Genomic DNA, 21,861 nt, shown 5'->3' with positions numbered 1-21,861 from the left:
TTTCATTTCTATATGATTTATTTCTGCTCTAATTTTTATTATTTCCCATCTTCTTCTGGCTAAGGCTTTTTTCTTGTTCTTTCTCTAACTCCTTTATGTGTAAGGTTATGATTTTTTTAAAATATTTTATTTATTTGACAGAGATCACAAGTAGGCAGAGAGGCAGGCAGAGAGAGAGGAGGAAGCAGGCTCCCCACTGAGCAGAGAGCCCGATGCGGGGCTTGATCCCAGGACCCTGAGATCATGAACTGAGCTGAAAGCAGAGGCTTAACCCACTGGGCCACTCAGGCAACCCCCCCCCCCTTTTTTTAATCCATTCTGATACCCTATGTCTTTTGGTTGGAGCATTTGATCTATTTACAAAGTAATTATTGATAGATATGTATTTAGTGCCATTTTATCACTTGTTTCATCATTATTTCTGGAGATTTTCTCTGTTCCTGTCAAGTCTTTTTCACTTTTGATCCTTCCCTTCCATGCAGAGTCCCCTTTAGTATCTTTTGGAGGGCTGGTTTAGTAGTCACAAATTCCTTTCATTTTTGTTTGTCTGGGAAACTATCTCTCCTTCTATTCTGAATGATAGCCTTGCTGAAGATATTATTCTTGCCTGCAGATTTTTATCATTCAGCACATGAATTTATTTTGCTTACCAACTTTCCATTGAAAGATCTGCGGCTAACCTCTAGTGCCTTCCTTTGTAAGTTAGGGATTTCTGCCTTTGGGATTTTTTTCTTTGTTGCTTTATTTTGGAAATTTAAGCATGATATGCCTTGGTCTTGGTCTGCTTTTGTTGATTTTGATGGGATTTCTCTGTGCCTCTTAGATCTGGATGTCTATTTTCTTCCCCAGATTAGGGAAGTTCTCAGCTATTATTAATGAAATAAATTTTCTGTCTCCTTTTCTCTCTCTTCTTCTTCTGGGACTCCTATAATATGAGCATTATTATATTTGATGGAGTCAATGAGGTCCCTAAGTCTATTCCCGTGTTCCACAGTTCTTGGTTCTCTCTTTTGCTCAGCTTCATTATTTTCCACTACTTTTTCTTCTGTATCACTTTTTGTTCCTCTGCCTCTTCCTTCATTGTATTCATTGCATCCAGTCTGTTTCAAATATCATTTATAGCATTTTTCATTTTTTTAATCTCTTTTATCTCTCTGGTAAGGGTCTCCCTGAAGTCTTACATTCTTTTCTCAAACTCAGCAAGTATCTTCATGATTGTTGCTTTAAATTCGCCATTGGGCATATTATATCAGTTTTGCTTCGATATCTGGCTGTGACCTTGTTTCATTTGAGATGAATTCCTCTGTCTTGGCATCTTGTCTAAATCTCTGTCTTCTTCTTTGTGTTAGAAGAGCCTGTTATGTGTCCTGCACCTGAGATTAGCTTTACACTGAAGAGGTCATATAGTGTCCAAGAGGTCATATATGTGCTGCAGAGAGTGTCTCTAGTGTGTGTTGCAGGGACAGTGCTGCTCTGTTCTGGCTGTTTTATCCTTCAGGCCAGTCATCTGAAGAGTCTCTCCTTGTTTGTAGTGGGCAATGTTTGGTCCTTGGGCAGAGCTGAACTTTACTTAATACAAGCATTTATAGAAGAAATTTTACTCTAATATCTTCTTTTGCTACATCCCACAAGTTTGGAATATTGTGTTTTCTTTTTCTTTTGTTTAAAGAAATATGATTTTCTGTTTTATTTCTTAATATACCATTGCTTGTGCAGTAGTGTGTTATTTAATATTTACACTATTAAAAATTTAATACTTACATTGTAGATTTTCCAGCTTGGTTTTATTGTTGATCTTTAGTTTTGTACCATTGTGGTTAGAATATACTTGATAAGATTTCAGCCATCTTAAATTTATATTTGTTCTGTCTCTCTTTATGTGATTTAACCAGGGGTTTCTTCTGTACTTGAAGAAAATGTGTATTCTACTTTTCTTAGATGGAAGGTTTTAACTGTATCTTCTAGAACAACTTATGGTGAAGTATGTGTCAAGTAAAAAATGTTTTTGTTGGAAAAAAAAAGTAACTGAAGGTACTCCTTTAAAACAAAGTATATCAGAGTGGAAATGAATGGGGGATGGGTGAAACAGGACTTAAAAGTACACATATAATGATGAACACTGAGTAATGATGTATAGCAGTGCTGAAGCACTATATTGTACACCTGAAACTAAGATAACATTGTTAACTATCCTGGACTTAAAACTTATGCTGAGTGAAATAAGTCAAGCAGAGAGAGTCAATTATCATATGGTTTCACTTATTTGTGGAGCATAACAAATAACATGGAGGACAAGGGGAGATGGAGAGGAGAAGGGAGTTGAGGGAAATTGGAAGGGGAGGTGAACCATGAGAGACTATGGACTCTGAAAAACAATCTGAGGGTTTTGAAGGGGCAGGGGGTGGGAGGCTGGGGTAACCAGGTGGTGGGTATTGGAGAGGGCACGGATTGCATAGAGCAATGGGTGTGGTGCAAAAAACAATGAATACTGTTACGCTGAAAATAAATCTAAAAAATTAAAAATAAATTAAAAAAATAAAGAAATATGCTTGGCAAAAACATAAAACAAAATAAAAGCTATGGTACTAGAAGTTCTAGAAGAATTTCATTATAATTTATTATAAACAGTATAAATTTATTATATTATAAATTTAATATAATAAATATATTATTTATATTATATAAATAATATAAATATCATTTATATAAATAATATTTATTTAATATAAATATTATAATTTAATATTAACAGTGTTAATATAACAGTGTTAAACTGTTCTGCAATATAGATCAGGTAAAGGTAAGTTTTAGTATACTTAAATTTCATATTATGTAAAAGAACTGTGTGAATAAGAACACCTTTGCTGTTATTATTTATTTTATTTTTTAAAGATTTTTTAAAGATTTATTTATTTGACAGGGAGAGAGATCACAGGTAGGCAGAGAGGCAGACAGAGAGGGGGAAGCAGGCTCCCCACTGAGCAGACAGCCCCATGCAGGGCTCGATCCCAGGACCCCGAGATCATGACCTGAGCCGACAGCAGAGGCTTAACCCACTAAGCCACCCAGGTGCCCCCTTTGCTGTTACTATTAAAGATTTATAGACCTCTCTTTCATTCTCCTCACATAAGGCAAGCTAATAAAGCCTTTCTTTCTCTAGAAAATCTCTAATTGTGTAGTAGAATGAAAAGAATGCTGGACTGAAAATCAACTCCAGCTCTCTCATTTGTTGGTTTGTGATCATGGGTAAGATAAATTCTACACATCTTGGTTTATCTAACTACACAATGATGTACCAGGTCCCTTCCAGATCCAGAAATCTATTACTTATAAATACATACACAAAGGCTCTTATACTTGAACATTCAAGCCAAAATGAAAAATAAATATTTATGTAAAACTTGGCCACTTTCAGAAAATTTACAGTCATTCATAATAGGACAATATTTATCTTTGTATATGGACAGAAAAATCTCACTGTGTAAATTAACAATGGAAGATGTATCTGAAGAAAAGATTAGTTTCTGAAAAAGTATTCAATTAAGTATTTATTATGCTAAGTGTGTTAGGAAATATAAAAATGAGTATGACATTTAAACACTGAGGAGGGAGAATAAAAATGCACACAGATAGAGACAAAGGAGAATGTGTTAAGTGCTCTAATAAAGTACATACAACATAGTAATGGGAACACAGTAGAAGAGAAGTAGAAGTTACTTTTTTTACAGGAGGCAAGGGAAGAGGTCATAAATACTTGTCCCGTAAGAAATTCTACTGGTCGGGGCGCCTGGGTGGCTCAGTGGGTTAAAGCCTCTGTCTTCAGCTCAGGTCACAATCCCAGGGTCCTGGGATCAAGCCCTGCATCAGGCTCTCCACTCAATGGGGAACCCACTTCCCTCCCTCTCTCTGCCTGCCTCTCTGCCTGCTTGTGATCTCTGTCAAATAAATAAATAAAACCTTAAAAAAAAAAGAAATTCTACTGGTCAGTTCTTTGTTGGTTAAAGGTCTATGTACTTGAAATAAGTAACACATTGTTAACTTAAAATATTAGAAAATTTAGATAGAACAGTTTTCTAATTAATCAGGTATTACTGTGTTTACATGGGGTGACACCATGGGATTTTAATTACTCTTGCCTCTTCTATCTTTGCTTTGTTTACAAGATACTTGTCTTCCCTGTTTCACAAAAGGGAAGCAGTAAAATGCCAGTGTTCTTGAAGCCTGCAGTTTGGAGGCGAGGACTTAGTTGAAACTGTTGTAGCAATAAAGCACACAAAGCTATCACACTTCACCCCCCCACCCCGCCCCATTTAACTGAATGAACAAAGTTTATGAACTCTGCATGGACAGGAGGAGGACAGAATCATCTTCTATATAGTTCTGGCAGTGGCATTCACCAATAGCCAGAGCATTTAAAGGAAAAAAAGTAGCTTGCAATGAACTGCAATTAAGTAAAGCAACTGTCAAGAGATGATAGCAAGCCAAACCATGAGACTCTTAACTCTGGGGAAATAAAAACTGAAGGTTGTGGAAAGGTAGGTGGGTCGGGGGAATGGAGTAACTGGGTGATGGACATTAAGGAGGGCATGGAATGTGATGAGCACGGGGTTTTATATGCAACTAATGAATCACTGAACACTACACCAAAAACTAATGATGCCAATTACATGCTGGCTAACTGAATTTAAATTAAAAAAAAAAAGAAAAAGAAAAGAGATGATAGCAGATGCCACAACTCCCACAACTGAGGTGGACTAGTTTAAGGAGTTATGGGCAACTGAATAATAGTCTACCTTTATCACTAATTCAAAACAAACAAAGATAAATCAAACTGTTAAAATGTACAAGATATAGGGTTTTTTAGAAGGTTCACATAGTTCATTGCTCAGCATTTGCCACCATTTTCAGAAGTTTCAAAGATAGAACTAAAGTGACTTGATCCATAAAAAGGGAATACATGAAAGACCTTGTGAAATATTTCAATATCCCCCAATATCTTTTCCTGTGTTAATTACTCCAGAATATCACATTAAAAGAGGAGGTGAGAACAAAACTTAACTTTAATATGTATTATTATTTTTTTTAAAGGGGGAGTGAGAGAGGGAGAAGCAGGCTTCCCACTGAGCAGGGAGTCCAGTGTGGGGATGGATCCCAGGACCCTGGGACCATGACCTGAGCCAAAGGCAGACGCTTAACAGAATGAGCCACCCGGTGCCCTTGTATTATTACTTCTTAAGCACTAGACAGACCCAAACATAAAACACATGGAACATGGAAAACTGAAATCTAAGCATAATTGTCATATGAATCTTTATTTCAGGATTACATTCACTGCTTAGTTAGTTTTTTAAAAGAAATGCAAGAGGATCATATCTATAGCTTTAAACATTGGAATTACTCCTTGTAATGCATGTAATGCATTTCTGTAATGCATTTTCTGACACACAAACTGGTTAACTAGAACATACATGTATTTAATGAATAATACTAATAGTTTTAATCACTTTTCATGGAGAAATATGACAAATTATAAATAAAACAAGCTGCAAAGAAATGGAATTTTGAAGAATTCAGTCCCCAAACTTTATGGATGAGAAAACTGAAGCAGCTAGCCAACAGATCAAAAACTAATAGTATTCCTGGCTTCCAATCAGGTGTTTTCTCTACTATACCACACAGTACATTTGTGTCATAGCTAAGATCCAAACAGAATCCCTTCTGTGTTTTTCTAATGTTTAAAAGGCAATTACAATAAAATCCCTGATTTACTTACTCTATAACAATTAAGATATGAGATTTCCTCCATAATGTACTCTACAGATAAGCTACTATTCTTGAGACAGTTATGTTTTATAATCAGCAAATATTAAATATAAGCAATTCCTTTAGTCTTAAATTGTTTTCTACTTCAAACTGCAGCTTAAAAGCTTCAGGACCCTATAAGCCACATGCTGACGACCTTTGGATTTTTGTCTTAAAACTCAAAATTTTTAAATTATTAATGTTAAGAGTTCATAGTCAAGGTTTGATCAATGTTTTTTTCCATTAATTAAATAAGGTCAGTTACATTGAAACTCTACTGCCTACTACAGCAGCCACTAGCCATATGTGGCTATTAATCCTTAAGGAAGATGTGGTCCATATACAATATGGAGTATTATGCCTCCATCAGAAAGGATGAATACCCAACTTTTGTAGAAACATGGACGGTACTGGAAGAGATTATGCTGAGTGAAATAAGTCAAGCAGAGAGCGCCAATTATCATATGGTTTCACTTATTTGTGGAGCATAACAAATAGCATGGAGGACATGGGGAGATAGAGAGGAGAAGGGAGTTGGGGGAAATTGGAAGGGGAGGTGAACCATGAGAGACTATGGACTCTGAAAAACAATCTGAAGGTTTTGAAGGGGCGGGAGGTGGGAGGTCGGGGTACCAGGTGGTGGGTATTATAGAGGGCACGATTGCATGGAGCACTGGGTGTGGTGCAAAAACAATGAATACTGTTATGCTGAAAATAAAAAATAAATTTAAAAAAATGTGGGTAGTACAACTTGTGATGAGTATAGCATAATGTAGAAACTTATTGAATCACTATGCTGCATACCTGAAACTAATGTAACATTGTGTGTCAACTACACACAAATAAAAAAATTAATGACAAAGAAAAATATTTTTTAAACATGTGGGTAGTCCAAATTTACATGGCTTCTAAGTATAAACTACACACCAGGTTCTGAAGACTTAGTATAAAAAAAGAATATAAAATATATTACTAATTTTTTATAGTGGCTAGATATTGATATATTATGGATATACCAGGTTAAATATAACATTCTTAAAATTAATTTCACCATGGGGTGCCTGGATGGCTCAGTTAGCCTTTGCCTTCGGCTTAGGTCATGATCTCAGGGTCCTGGGATTGAGCCTCACATCAGGCTCTCTGCTCAGCAGGGAGCCTGCTTCCCCATCTCACTCTGCCTGCCTCTCTGCCTACTTGTGATCTCTCTCTGTCAAATAAATAAATAAAATCTTCAAAAAAATTAATTTCAACTGTGGTTTTTTTAATCTTTTTATTGTGGCTACCAGAAATTAAAAAAAAAAATTTTTAAATTTATTTTCAGCGTAACAGTATTCATTGTTTTTGTACCACACCCAGTGCTCCATGCAATCCGTGACCTCTATAATACCTACCACCTGGTACCCTGACCTCCCAACCCCCACCCCTTCAAAACCCTCAGACTGTTTTTCAGAGTCCATAGTCTCTCATGGTCACCTCCCCTTCCAATTTCCCCCAACTCCCTTCTCCTCTCTATCTTCCCAAGTCCTCCATGCTATTATGCCTCCATCAGAAAGGACGAATACCCAACTTTTGTAGCAACATGGACGGGACTGGAAGAGATTATGCTGAGTGAAATAAGTCAAGCAGAGAGCGTCAATTATCATATGGTTTCACTTATTTGTGGAGCTACCAGAAATTTTTAAAATACATATGTGGCTTACATTATATTTCCATTGGACAGGTCTAAGTTATCAATAATAAATATCTAGGCATTACTGATAAAAAGTTTATATATTCTCAAAGAATAAGTTAACATTAGAAACTGCCTGCATAATCACGAGTCAATGTCTGTGCTAAAGAAGAAATGAGGTGCAAAAATACACTAAATGCCGAAATCAGTTCTAGTTGGCTTTAAATATGTATTTTTCCCCAGTCGATTTATATTTTTAGCTTTGGTTAATACTGAAAATAGTTTATATTTCTTGAACACATATGAACTGATAAGAGAGAAATATCGCCCAGAAGCATGGCAGAAAAAAAAGTCAGCCTTCATCTTGTTCAATACACATATAAATGTGAGCTGACTAAAAACAAATACTGACAAATAACACCATCAGATACTCTGCAAATACAGACTAGGCTATAACTTAAAGATTTCAGCAATTTAACAAGGATGCAACAAAACCAAAGATATTTATGATTTATACCTTTGCTCCATCTGAAATATTGTCCCAGTTTCCACCAGTCAATGAGAACTTGCCATTGCCTATACGTAGCAGTATCTCTTCAGGAGTATCATTGGGGCCATTAGCAAATGGAGTATAGCTATTAATAAAACAGTTTTCAATAGACATTAGGGTCTAACATACAAATTAAATCTAACTGAAAGTAAAGAGTATAAGACAACATGCAGATATTTACTATAGCAAATGAAGAGTATCATCTAATGTTTTCCTTTACTCTTCATATAAAATTTTATATTTCAATGAACTTAATCCTAATTATTTTTATTTTATTTTATTTATTTATTTGACAGAGAGAGAGAGAGAGAGATCACAAGTAGGCAGAGAGGCAGGCAGAGAGAGAGGGGGGAAGCAGGCCCTCCACTGAGCAGAGAGCCCGATGCGGGGCCTGATCCCAGGACCCTGAGATCATGACCCGAGCCGAAGGCAGAGGCTTAACCCACTGAGCCACCCAGGCGCCCCAATCCTAATTATTTAACAGAGTCTTGCCAACATCATTTTTTCCCCTTTGATCAGTTAATGAATGTAAAATAAAATAAAGGCAGCATTTCATGTAAAGCTATAGGCTTAAAATTAGACCAGAATAAAAAATTTTGTATTCTCCCAGGCATAAGTTAGCAAACTAAATATACCTACTATGAAGAAATTATCAATGTTATATATTTAGAATGTATTTATTGATTAGTTCAAATTTTATCATTAGCATTTAATCAGTATTATCCATGGGAACAGGTTAACAATATTTTAATTAATGTCTATAAACAATTGGCAAAATATTTATATCAATATGACAAGAAACCTCTACAGTTGAAGACAAACAGAGTGTATAAAATTAAAGTAGTTTAAAAATTAATTATAGAATAACAAAAGTGATCAGCTTTCCATCATTCTAACAGGTGGAACTGAAAATGGTATTCAAATTTGGGACTTGAAAAACTTATGGTTAAGAAGTATGAGGAAAGGCACCTGGGTGGCTCAGTGGGTTAAAGCCTCTGCCTTCGACTCAGGTCATGATCCCAGGGTCCTGGGATTAGGCCTCACATCAGGCTCTCTGATAGGCAGGGAGGCTGTTTCCCCTTCTCTCCCTCTGCCTGCTTCTCTGCCTGCCTCTCTGCCTACTTGTGATCTGTCAAATAAATAAATAAAATCTTAAAAAAAAGAAGTACGAGGAAGATATATTAATATGCTAATGCCTTAATTCTCTTATGCAACAAATAAGTAGAGATAACACTAAACACCTATACATACACCCACACACAAAATCCTTTTTTATCAGTCACAAAGTAAATATGCGAAAGCAGCAATCTAGAAATGGTAGCTCATGGTTTGGAAACAATAGGGCTAACCTAAATTCATATACAAATTTTAACTACTCTTAGTTTCAATATTTCCTATAGTCATAACTAAATATTTTGTATATGATATATCTGAAAGTATTTGGAATATACTGATATATGTAATTACCAAGTCAATAAATAATTCAGTCATAATATTCGTATTTATAATGTTCCTGTTATGTCAAGAGTATTTAAATTATACTAAATGGCTTCTTTAAAAAAGTAACACCTAGGTATCATATATAATGCATTATAATGCTTCAAATTCTAATCTATGCAACAGACTGCTAGACCTAGTCTTTTTCTACAGCCATAAATATTTATTCCTAAATAAAAGTAAAAGAGTAAAGTAAAAAAACTAAAAAAAGAGCAAAACAGCTCTTATATGTAAATTACCAACATTAACATAATCCAATTATTATATATTTTTTTAGTATTTATCTTTTTAAGAGAAGGCTGCTCTATATGTTTCTGTAGTTTAGTATTATGTTGCTATTTATATTTTTTAAAAAGCTCAGTCAGGAGAGCCAGAATTCAAATACGTCAAAAAATTTTAAATCAGTATCAACAAGCTCAGTGGGCAAGTACCCACTGAAGGAAGAAATTATTTTATGTTCAAGTAAACATTTTCAAACCTTAATGCATTGAAAGTAAAACATCAAAAAAGTATGTGCTTTTATTTTTAAAAGTTTTAGTGCTAGCTGAAAATTCTTTTAATTTATATGTCTGACTAGAGCCTCATTAAACACTTTGTTTTCACATTTTATAAATAAACAATAGATGATATTTTTAAATGTTGGTAGCATTTTATTAAGGCTATTTTCATCTGTCCATTTTTATTACAGATAAAGATATATAGATGAAATTCAAATTACGATGTGTATTATTTTGAATATATAAGTTTCTTACCCAGCCAGCATTGTGTAAAAAAGAACACCCAGGCTCCAAATATCACAAGCAGCATCATAGCCCTGTTGCATAAGAACCTGAGAAAGAAATACACATATATAAACTCAGTTTTATTATCCAAAAGACAGTTGTTGTATTTCCAATAATCTCAAAACTGCTCACAATGTAAAAGTTTAGATCATTTAAATCTTTTCAGTAATAGATTCATGTAATGCCAAAGGCAAAGTCATTTACAATTAGCAAGCATTGAGTAAATGGCCATTAATAAGGTGACTGAGTAATATGGGTCATTAAAAAAAAAAAAAAAAACTCCCAAAACTTTGAAGATATGATCCCTGACCCCAATGAGTTTTCACTCCTCCTCTTAGAAAAACCAGACACAGACATCAGAATTTAAGATGAATATTGTACAGAAGGCCTAATGTGTACTATACAGAATGCTGTCTTTTCACCCTGACACTGACTCTTTGAAGTAGATATTACTATTTCTATTTTAAAGACATGGAAACTAAGGCAAATATACTACAATTTTCTCAACAAAACTAGTAAGTAGTACTCTAGAGATTGTGTTTTTAATATCTATGATAACTGCCTCCTTACTAAGCAAAAGATGGTAAGATAATAATATGCTCTCATTGAAGCAAGATGAATTTATATTTTACATTCAAGCCTAGTATGTTTTGGGAAGAACATTATACTTCTGGATCACAAAAACACATTTGATATATTCTTAATGGTTTCATTAATTTTTCATGCAATAGTTTAGGTAGCTATTCTGTGTCTGGGAGCCAGTGATAAATGATATCTAGTCATATATTTATTATATATTCATGTGAGTTTTCTCTATGAAGTTAATAGTTTGTTAAAAAAATAAAGAGGTGACATGGATTGCAAGAACAAATACTATAAAAATCTCTATACTATGCAAAGCAATCTACACACTTAATGCAATCACTTAATACAACTGAAACACCACCAGCACTTTTCACAGAGATAGAAAAAACTATCTTAAAATTTGTATGGAACCAGAAAAGACCCTGAATAGCTAAGGAAATGTTGAAAAAGAAAAACAAAGTTGGTGGCATCATGTTGCTTTATTTCAAGCTTTATTACAAAGCTGTGATTACCAAGACAGCATGGTACAGGCACAAAAACAGAAACAGAGACCAATGGAACAGAATAGAGAGCCCAGATATGGACTCTCGACTCTGTGGTCAACTAGTCTTCAACAGAGTGGGAAAAAATATCCAGTGGAAGAGAGACAGTCTCTTCAATAAGTGGTGCTGGGAAAACTGGACAGCTATATACAGAAGAATGATACTCGACCATTCTCTTACACCATACACAAGGATAAACTCAAAATGGATCAAAGACCTCAATGTGAGACAGGAATCCATCAAAATCTTAGAGGAGAACATAGGCAGTAACCTCTTCCACATCGGCCACAGCAACTTCTTTGGAAGTTTGGACATGTCTCCAAAGGCATGGGAAACAAAAGCAAAAATGAACTTTTGGGACTTCATCAAGATAAAAAGCTTCTGCACAGCAAAGGAAATAGTCAACAAAACAAAGAGGCAACCCACAGAATGGGAGGAAGTATTTGCAAATGACACTACAGACAAAGGGTTGATATCCAAGATCTATAAAGAACTCCTCAAACTCAACACCCAAAAACCAGATAATCAAGTCAAAAAATGGGCAGAAGACATGAGTAGACACTTCTTCAAAGAAGACATACAAATGGCTAACAGACACTTGAAAAAGTGTTCATCATCATTAGCCATCAGGGAAATTGAAATCAAAACTGCATTGAGGTTATCATCTTAACACCAGTTAGAACGGCAAAAATTGATACAGCAAGAAACAACAAATGTTGGAGAAGTTATGGAGAAAGGGAAACCTTCTTACACTGTTGGTTGGAATGCAAGTTGATGAAGCCACTTTGGAAAACAATGTGGAGGTTCCTCAAAAAATTAAAAATAGAGCTACCCTATGACCCTGCAATTGCACTACTGGGTATTTACAGATGCAGTGATACAGATGCAGTGAAAAGAATGGCCATATGCACCCCAATGTTCATAGCAGCAATGGCCACAGTCGCCAAAATATGGAAAGAGCCAAGATATCCTTCAAAAGATGAATGGATAAAGAAGATATGGTCCATATACACAATGGAATATTACTCAGCCATCAGAAAGAATGAATACCCAGCTTTTGCATCAACATGGATGGAACCAGAGGGGATTATGCTGAGTGAAATAAATCTAACAGAGAAAGTCAATTATCATATGGTTTCACTTACTTGTGGAGCATAAGGAATAGCAAGGAGGACATTAGGAGAAGGGAAAAACGAAGGGGGAGAAATTGGAGTGGGAGACAAACCATGAGAGGCTATGGACTCTGGGAAACAAACTGAGGGTTTTAGAAGGGAGGGGGTTGTGGGGATGGGTGAGCCCGGTGATGCATATTAAGGAGGGCATGGATTGCATGGAGCACTGGGTGTTATACGCAAACAATGAATCATGGAACACTACATCGAAAATTAATGATGTACTGTATGGTGACTAATATAACACAATAAAATACAAAACAATATTTTTCTAATATATACTTATTAAAATACAGATTTGTTGATATTTAAATATGAATATATGAATATGCCATATCTGATGTGAATTATCCTGAAAGGGATAGTATTTGGCTAAAAAAAATCAGAAAACATGCATATGAGATAGGAATTTATCCTCAAATTATTTTACTGTTCTTCTCTGACTTGGAAAATTTTAAGTTTTCAAACCTGAAGATTTTTGTGTATTTTGTTTTGTGCTGAACATATGGTAACTCATACAGGTTAGCATTCTTCATAACATATAAGAACAGTTACTAATTTACAAACAAAGACATTATATGGCCAGTGCCATCCCTGATTCAGTTTTTAAAATTTATTTTAGAGAGAGAGGATGGGGAGAGGCAAAGGGAGAGGGAGTCTTAGGCAGATTCCCTACTGAGCTAGAGCCTGACTTGGGGCTCAATGCCATGACCCTGAGATTACGACCCCAGCTGAAACCAAGAGCTAGATGCCCAACCGACTACACCACCCAGGCAGCCCCCAATTCATTTCTGATCAACCATACTTTCACTCCTATGGGAGTTGCTACTGTCAAAGCTCCCATCCCCAGTATCAGAACTGACAAATGTGAAATCTATACTCCTTAACTCCCCAGACTCACCTTTCCTAACTCTTCCCTGTAATATCTACATATAAATGTTATTTTCCAAGAAAAATCCCTCTGCTTATAAAAATCCCTATGAAGCTGTTTTCTCCAGGAATTAGATCTTTTTTTAAATTTCTTTTCAGCGTAACAGTATTCATTGTTTTTGCACCACACCCAGTGCTCCATGCAATCTGTGCCCTTTCTAATACCCACCACCTGGTTCCCCCAACCTCCCCCCGTGCCCCTTCAAAACCCTCAGATTGTTTTTCAGAGTCCATAGTCTCTCATGGTTCACCTCCCCTTCCAATTTCCCCCAACTCCCTTCTCCTCTCCAACTCCCCTTGTCCTCCATGCTATTTCTTATGCTCCACAAATAAGTGAAACCATATGATAATTGACTCTCTCTGCTTGACTTATTTCACTCAGCATAATCTCTTCCAGTACCGTCCATGTTGCTACAAAAGTTGGGTACTCATCCTTTCCAGGAATTAGATCTTAAAGACAATTGATGGCACTGCCTTTATAAGTCATGTATAATGTTAAACAATATAAATTACCTCTTGCTCAGTCCAAACGGAAATACCTGAAAATCTATCCTGGCTTTATTAAAAAGTGAATGCTAGGTCTTGAAAAACTTAAAGTATTTTGAGCTTCCATTTTTTCACTTAGAACATTTAATATGTTGAAGATAGGGTTATCTCCATTTGCCTTCCCAGCTCTAAAAGTGTATGATTCTGATGCTAGTACATAACCCAACAAAAAAGAGTAGTCTAATGATTATACATTCAGGCTGTTTTCAGATGCTAGTTACTAGTCTGAATATTTATGTTAGAGGTTATCAGAATTCACTGATTTAAAGAGCTTTAGAGTTGGGAAAGGATAAGACAACTCAGCTTTTACCTATCAATTGTAACATATACATGAAATCATACATATTCAACTAAAGGAAAATAACAAAAGGCCAATACTTTTAAGTTTTAACAAATACCTCAGGTGCTACAAAGTTTGCAGTGTAGCATGGAGTTAAAAGAAGTCCATTTTCTCCTCGAAGTTGTTTTGCAAACCCAAAATCACAGATTCTAATGGAGTCTGCGTTGCCTGATTCATCCATATACAAAATATTACTAGGTTTAAGATCACGATGAACAACCTCGAACATAAAAGAAAAAAATTACATTTCTATAGTGAACTAAACATCTATGAAATGAAACACTTTAAGTTAAAGAATTTCCAGGAGAAGGAACTTTCTAAATCATAAAATTTTGAAAATGACAATTTCTCCAACCGCAAAAGCTTTGACAGCCTGAAGCATATAGAAGAAATTATCTCTGTCCAATAAATGTTCCAGTTTCTATTCAAACCATAAGTTTTGTTAATCATTTCCAACCTCAAAATGTCAAAACTCAATTCTCAATTCCACTTCTGGAAATAATGGACTAAGAGCCTATTTAACATGTTCTTCTCCACAGTAAATAGCTCCAAAACTTGAACATAATTAAAAAATCAACTACCTGAAGGTATAGCGGAATGAACAGAAGCAGACAGACTCTGATGCGATGTATATGCTTCGTTGAAGGAGGGAATACAGGGGAGCTCTAAGTAAGGTTCCCATATCTGTGGCTTTTAGCCTAGGATTAAGTGCAGTTCCTATGTCACACAGTGATGGTGAAAACACATGTGGAAAAGCCCACAGTCTTTCTGGCTGGGAGGAATGGAAAAGAGATGCTAAGAAACTGTAAATGCTTCGGATGATTTCCATTAGGAAAAGAGCCAGAACTGACCCCTGGATCAAAAATACACAGAAGGGCAATGTAATTCAAACAAAGATAAAAGATACAGAGACCAGAGCTGCTGCCCCAAAAGCAGAGTTTTCAGTGCAAACCTGCCAAGAAAATTATCCACCAAAACAAAATGATAATCACTGAAGAAAAAATAACAATATGAAAACCTTTATAACTTAATAAATATAACTTATAAATCAAATGTCTGATATACAAGGAACTAAGAAAATGGAACACAGTTCCATGAAAAGAGAAAATCAATTCCAACTCCAAGATGAACCACATTGGACCTGACAAGGATTTTAAAGGGGCCATTATTGGGGCTCCTGGGTGGCTCAGTGGGTTAAAGCCTCTGCCCCTGCCTCAGGTCATGATCCCAGGGTCCTGGGATTGAGCCCCGCATCGGGCTCTCTGCTCAGTGGGAAGCCTGCCTCCTCCTCTCTCTCTGCCTACTTGTGATCTCTGTCTGTCAAATAAATAAATAAAATCTTAAAAAAAAATAAAAAAAATAAAGGGGCCATTATTACATGTGAGGTGATGAAAGTGCTAACTAATGCTATACATTTTGCAATACATAAGTCATTTTGCATTACATAAATGTATCAAAGCAACATGCTGTACACCTTAAACTTACCTAATATTACATGTCAAATATATCTCAATAAAAAGTACTGTTCAAAATTCATAAAATACATATTTATAAAAGAAATATTAAAAATTAAGAGACTATAATAACTATATCAATGAAGTAAAACAAAAACATGTTCGCAATGCATGAAACTCAGAAGAAAGGCAGTGAGAACCAAATGAAATGCTAGAAATGGAAAACATTCTGAAATTTTCTATGTGATGATTTTTCTACTAATATTATCAACTTTGTTTATTCTAGTCCTACCTTTAATCAGCATTTTACTGCACTAAAAGTTTTTTAAAGATGAGGACCAAGTCTTACTCATGCTTGAATCTGAAATACCTTTTACAATGCCTAGCATGTAGAAATACTCAATATATGTCTGTGATTGACTTAATTGCTATAAGAATCTGAAGGTTTCTAAAATAATAAAGAAAAAAATAGTTATTTTACTTTTCTCAGAAACTCTGGTCACCCTTTATTTTAGAGAGTGTTGATGAAGACAGTCAAGGAATCAAATTTAGCACTATACAGTTTATATTTCAAAATATTTAAAATATACTCTCTTAAAACACACACTATGTACTGGCTTATTTATCTTAATTAAAAGAAGGGTCCCTATAGAATTTTCACTATGCCAATTCTGAATTGTTCATTTTTAAATTTTTTATACTTAAGTGAGTACGTATGTACTATTACAACTGATTCAAACTTAAAATTTTAAATTATTTGTGACTTTGTTTCCTTGTATAAATGTATATAATAAAAATTGACTTTTTCGTAACTCAATTCACTTGCCTTCTTTATGAAGACATGGGAAGAAAAATAATAGGCCTGCTCCTCCATCAAAGATTTTAATATATTAATATTTCAAATGCTTAGAATCCAAATTTATTACTGTATTTGGAGGAGAGGCTGTCAAGGGTCATGATATAAGTACTCTGGACATCTTTACAAAGAAGACATAGAGATGGGTGATAGACACATGTAAAGGTGGTCAGTATCACTCATCATCAGGAAAATGCAAATCAGCAAAATGAGGTATCACCTTACCACTATAAGAATGGCTAGAATCAAAAAGACAAGAAATAACAAGTGCTAGCAAGGATGTGGAAAAAGGGAACCATAGAGCACTGCTGATGGGAATGTAAACTGGTACAGCCACTGTGGAAAACAGTATGGAGGTTCCTCAAAAAGTTAAAAATAGAACTACCATATCATCTAATAATTTCACTACTGAGAATTTGCCCAAGGAAAACAAAAACACTAACTATACGATGTATATGTGTGTGTGTGTGTGTGTGTGTAATGGGGTATTAGTGCATAGCCATAAAAAAATGAGTTCTTGCCATTTTCAACAACATGGATGGACCTAGAGGGTATTGTGCTAAGTGAAATAAGTCAGACTGAGAAAGACAAATACCATAAAATTTCACTTTCAAGTGAATCTGAAAAATAAACAAAAAACAGAATTAGACCTATAAACACAGAGACAAAATGATGGCTTCCAGAGGAGAGCAGGTAGAAGTATCAGCAAAATGGGTGAAGGGATAATAGAGTTCTAGGTTTGGAATGAGTAAGTCACAGGAATAAGAAGTATGGCATAGGGAATACAGTCCCTGGTAATGTAATAGCACTGTATGGTGACAGATGGTAGCTACATCTGTTGTGGTGAGTACAGCATAATGTATAGAGTTGTTGAATCACTATGTGGTACACTTGGAGCTAATGTAACATTGTATGTGAACTATACCCCTCAAAAAAGATATACAGTCCTTTTACTGCCAGAACTTTATATGTCAGATACAGCATAATTTGAATAATATTCACAACATGTCCTTGGATAATTATTTGGACTGTTAAGTTTGATTAGGTTTAATAATTTCAAAATCAAAGTTAGATATATTTATATAATTCAAACCATCTTAAAACTAATATGCTCTTAAATCAGGGCAACAGGCAGAGTGAAGAGAATTAATAAAGTATTACCCAATTTCCTAAATCTGTAACTTTCACTACATTATGAATTTTATTAGGATATTCTTTATAGAAATATATGTTACAGGAAAATTCATTTTGGGTTGCGTCTCCTAAATATAATTTTATGAAGATACAGAAGTCTCAAAATTGAAGGGGAGAATATAACTACAACTTACTCCTTGACAATGAAGATAGTCAACTGTCTTAGTTATTACAATCAGTACATCACTAGCTTCCCGTTCTGAGAAACATTTTTTTTTGAGAATACGGTCAAGTAGTTCTCCTCCTTTCATCAAATCCGTAACAAGGTAAACATATCTACCATCATCATAAACCTAAAAAAAAAATTTTTTAAATATTATTATTTATAATTATAATTCTGAAATTTTGAAATTATATTTACTTTCCTTTTCTAGTGAACCTCTATTATTTAAAAAGGACATTAACCCCTTACTGTTAATATAGTACAGGCTACACTGAAGATTAAAATGGCTAAACAACCTCCTACACAGTTTCGAGACCATGTTAAACATATGATTGTATTAACTTTTGAAGTTGTACATTATACTTCACAAATGGTATAAGTTGGAACGACAGAACTCTGTGTCTCTCAAATAGCACCTATCTCATTTTTAATTATATTATAGCCACTTCTTTTTCCTATTAATAATAAGCTTCCTTCTGGCAGTAAATATATTGTTTTTAAATATTGCCCTCACAGTCCATTATCTGATATGGTATCTTAAATATTTGTTGATTTCAAAAATACTATATTAAGGAGAATAAATTAAGAAAAATATGTGTACCCTTCAATTCAGGGCATGTGAGGTGTTAGTGTACACAGATGTGTGTGTATGTATGTGTGTCTGTGTGTGTGTAAATGTGTGCATATATATATAAAACAAAATACTGCTTAAAGATTACAAATCAAAATGCATAATACTATCTCACTCAACGAACAATCCATAATGTTATAGCCATTTTCTATATAATCAAGAAAGTAAACTATTTGAGAATTCGGCAGATTACAAATTTCCTATATCTTCTACACTTATAGTACTACAGCATAATAAATGGTGCTGGTTATGATGTTGATTAGTTGACCAGTCAGAATAGATTCAAACCATCAGGACACTGTCATTTACCAATCATCGTGGTTCCTTTTTGATGTGGTATAGGAGTACAGAATCACAAGGAAAAAAAAGAAAAAGAACTAAAGCGGCTAATTTAAGATTTTTGAGATTTCTGTGGCCTAAAATTAGAATATACCATAAACATGAAAAGTTTCAAAAAGGAAATAAAGTGTCAAGTCAGAACTTCATTAGCTTAGCTGATACATAGATTTTGAATACCTACATCCTTTAAAGTAATGACGTTGGGGTGTTGTCCATAGCGCATCAAAATTTCAATTTCTTCTGAGGGATCTCTCTTACTTTTGTCAATGATCTAAGAAATAAATCAAGAAAAATCTCAGAGAAAACCATATTATTTGCTTTGTCTAAAAATGAATGGAATATTTTCAATTTGGTTATATTTTAAGTAAACACTGAAAACTCGAGAGTGATGCTAGTTTTACATTATTTTAACATTTATAATTTTCCTATAACTGAAACTTAACAATAAAAACCCAGAACATTTCCTTAACATTATATCCCACTTAACTGAAACTATACCAACAGATAATGCGATCAAAATGTAACAGTAATTGTCACAATTGCACAATCTTAACATATAACAATAAAACTATTTAAAACAAGACATTCATGAAATATACCATTCCTCCAAAATAGTCTTATATAAAGAAATTCAAATGAAAATATTAAGTGTTAAGACTCTTCCCCCATCTATGATGCGTATTGGGTGTTATATGTAAGTGATGAATCTCTAAATTCTACACCTGAAACTAATTTTACCATATATGTTAACTAACTTGAATTTAAAAGCTGGAAAAAAAAATCCCCTATAATCTTATCTTTGCTATCTCCACTTGCTCCACTGAAAAATGAGTCAGTTACCCTGTAATTTTATATATATGACATATATAGTGACTTATAAATTATATATATTCATAAACTTATAAAATTTATATATATTTTTAAACAAACAGGATAGGCTCAGAGATAATACCTTCACTGCAAATTCCATGTTGGTAGCTCTATGAATGCATCGCTTGCAAACAGAATAGGAGCCAACACCTATATCTTCTTTTAATTCATATACTTCACCAAATTGTGCAGCATTTCCATTTATCTGTTTTTTTAAAAGTAAAATATTAAAGTGAATGAAATATTTTCAGGTTTTTACCTTCTCTCCTAAATATTCAATAATTTGAAATTTTAAAAAAAATCACTATAGAGAAGTTTTATCAGTATTTATAAATGGGTTAAGAAGGTTCATTGCTGATCTTAAATTTTAGGTTTTTGAGATCCCCAAAGCCAAAACAATAAAACAACTAGTTTAGACACTGCCATTATTTTTTCTTGCCAGAAGAGATATATAAATACAATTTTAAAAATACAATAAAAAATACAATTTAAAAAATTAATAATATCTGTTTTTCCAAAATATACGGAGGAGACATCTTTAAATCATATTATACACAGAGATAAATTAAGAAGTTAAAAATCACCTAAAAGTTTTAACGTCTTGAGGAACCTCATTACTGTTTTCCAGAGTGTCTGTACCAGCTTGTATTCCCACCAACAGTGTAAAAGGGTTCCCCTTTCTCCACAACCTTGTCAATACTTGTTGCCTCCTATCTTCTTAATTTTGGCCGTTCTAACTGCTGTAAGGTGGTATCATTGTGGTTTTGATTTGTATTTCCTTGATGGCTAGTGATGTTGAACACTTTTGGGGGATGAGCACTGGGTATTATATGCAACTAATGAATCGTTGAACACTACAACAAAAATTTAATGATGTTCTATATGCTGGCTAACTAAACATAATAAAAATAAATAAATTTTTAAAATCACTTAAAATTATTGTAAATCCATTAGCAATAACTGAAAGAAATAGTTATCCCTACACCAAATAATCTGATTAAGTGGAATTTACCTGAACAACTGGTAACACGTTTGCACTTGTGACAGGAGTGACTTTATATTCTTCCGCAATAGAAGTTGCAACAAAGCTGAATCCTTTGAAGAGTTGATGAGCATTAGCACTAGCTGGCAAACCAGGAGAATCTAATGTCCAAATAATTAAATTTAATTAGAACTACATAGAATTCTGTGATATGAACTATTAGCATTTCTTTATTTATATTTATAAAAGAAACCATTAAATGTTTCCAACAGACATAGTATATCATGTGTTTGATTTACTGAAGACGATCTATCTCCCCATGCTAGCTAGTATACAAGCTAGATAGCATACAAGATTGTAATTTTTGCTTGTTCTGTTCACTGCTGCATCTTCACTGCTTAGTACCTTCAATATTTGTTGATATTCAATATTTGTTGAATTAATATATGAAATAGATGCTATTATAAGTAGACCTCATTAAATTATAAATTGTAAGAGTCAGTGATATATCTCATTTTACTTCCTTATAAATCATTAGCCTGTAAATCATTAGCATGTCAAAGGACTTTAAAAACAAGAATGAAGGGGCGCCTGGGTGGCTCAGTGGGTTAAGCCGCTGCCTTTGGCTCAGGTCATGATCTCAGGGTCCTGGGATCTAGTCCCGCATCGGGCTCTCTGCTCAGCAGGGAGCCTGCTTCCTTCTCTCTCTGCCTGCCTCTTGGTGTACTTGTAATTTCTCTCTGTCAAATAAATAAATAAAATCTTAAAAAAAAAAAAAAAACAAGAATGAAAAAACTTGGAGCACCTGAGTGGCTCAGTTGGTTAAGCATCTGCCTTCAGCTCGGGTCATGTTCCCAGGGTCCTAGGATGGAGCCCTGTGTCTGACTGCCCGCTCAGCAGGGAGTCTGCTTTTCCCTCTCCCTCTGTTCTTCTACCTGCTTGTGCTCGCTCTCATTC

General features: G+C 34.5%; 1 protein-coding gene across 1 annotated transcript in view; it reads right to left on the bottom strand.

The window, feature by feature from the left end:
* Positions 1-21,861, bottom strand: part of RPS6KA6 (ribosomal protein S6 kinase A6) — a 187,555-nt gene that overhangs the window by 18,870 nt on the left and 146,824 nt on the right. The window contains exons 15-21 of the mRNA XM_082715992.1: positions 20,935-21,065; positions 20,005-20,127; positions 19,234-19,323; positions 18,054-18,212; positions 14,474-14,635; positions 10,271-10,347; positions 7,989-8,106 (exon numbers count right to left, since the gene is read on the bottom strand). Coding sequence (XP_082572118.1) covers positions 7,989-8,106; positions 10,271-10,347; positions 14,474-14,635; positions 18,054-18,212; positions 19,234-19,323; positions 20,005-20,127; positions 20,935-21,065 — 860 coding nt within the window. The remainder of the gene's footprint in view (positions 1-7,988; positions 8,107-10,270; positions 10,348-14,473; positions 14,636-18,053; positions 18,213-19,233; positions 19,324-20,004; positions 20,128-20,934; positions 21,066-21,861) is intronic.

This window comes from Mustela nivalis (genome assembly GCF_964662115.1).
Source record: "Mustela nivalis genome assembly, chromosome: X".
NCBI lineage: Eukaryota > Metazoa > Chordata > Mammalia > Carnivora > Mustelidae > Mustela > Mustela nivalis.
Note: the sequence above shows the minus strand (reverse complement) of the source record. Positions and strands in the feature narration are given on the sequence as shown.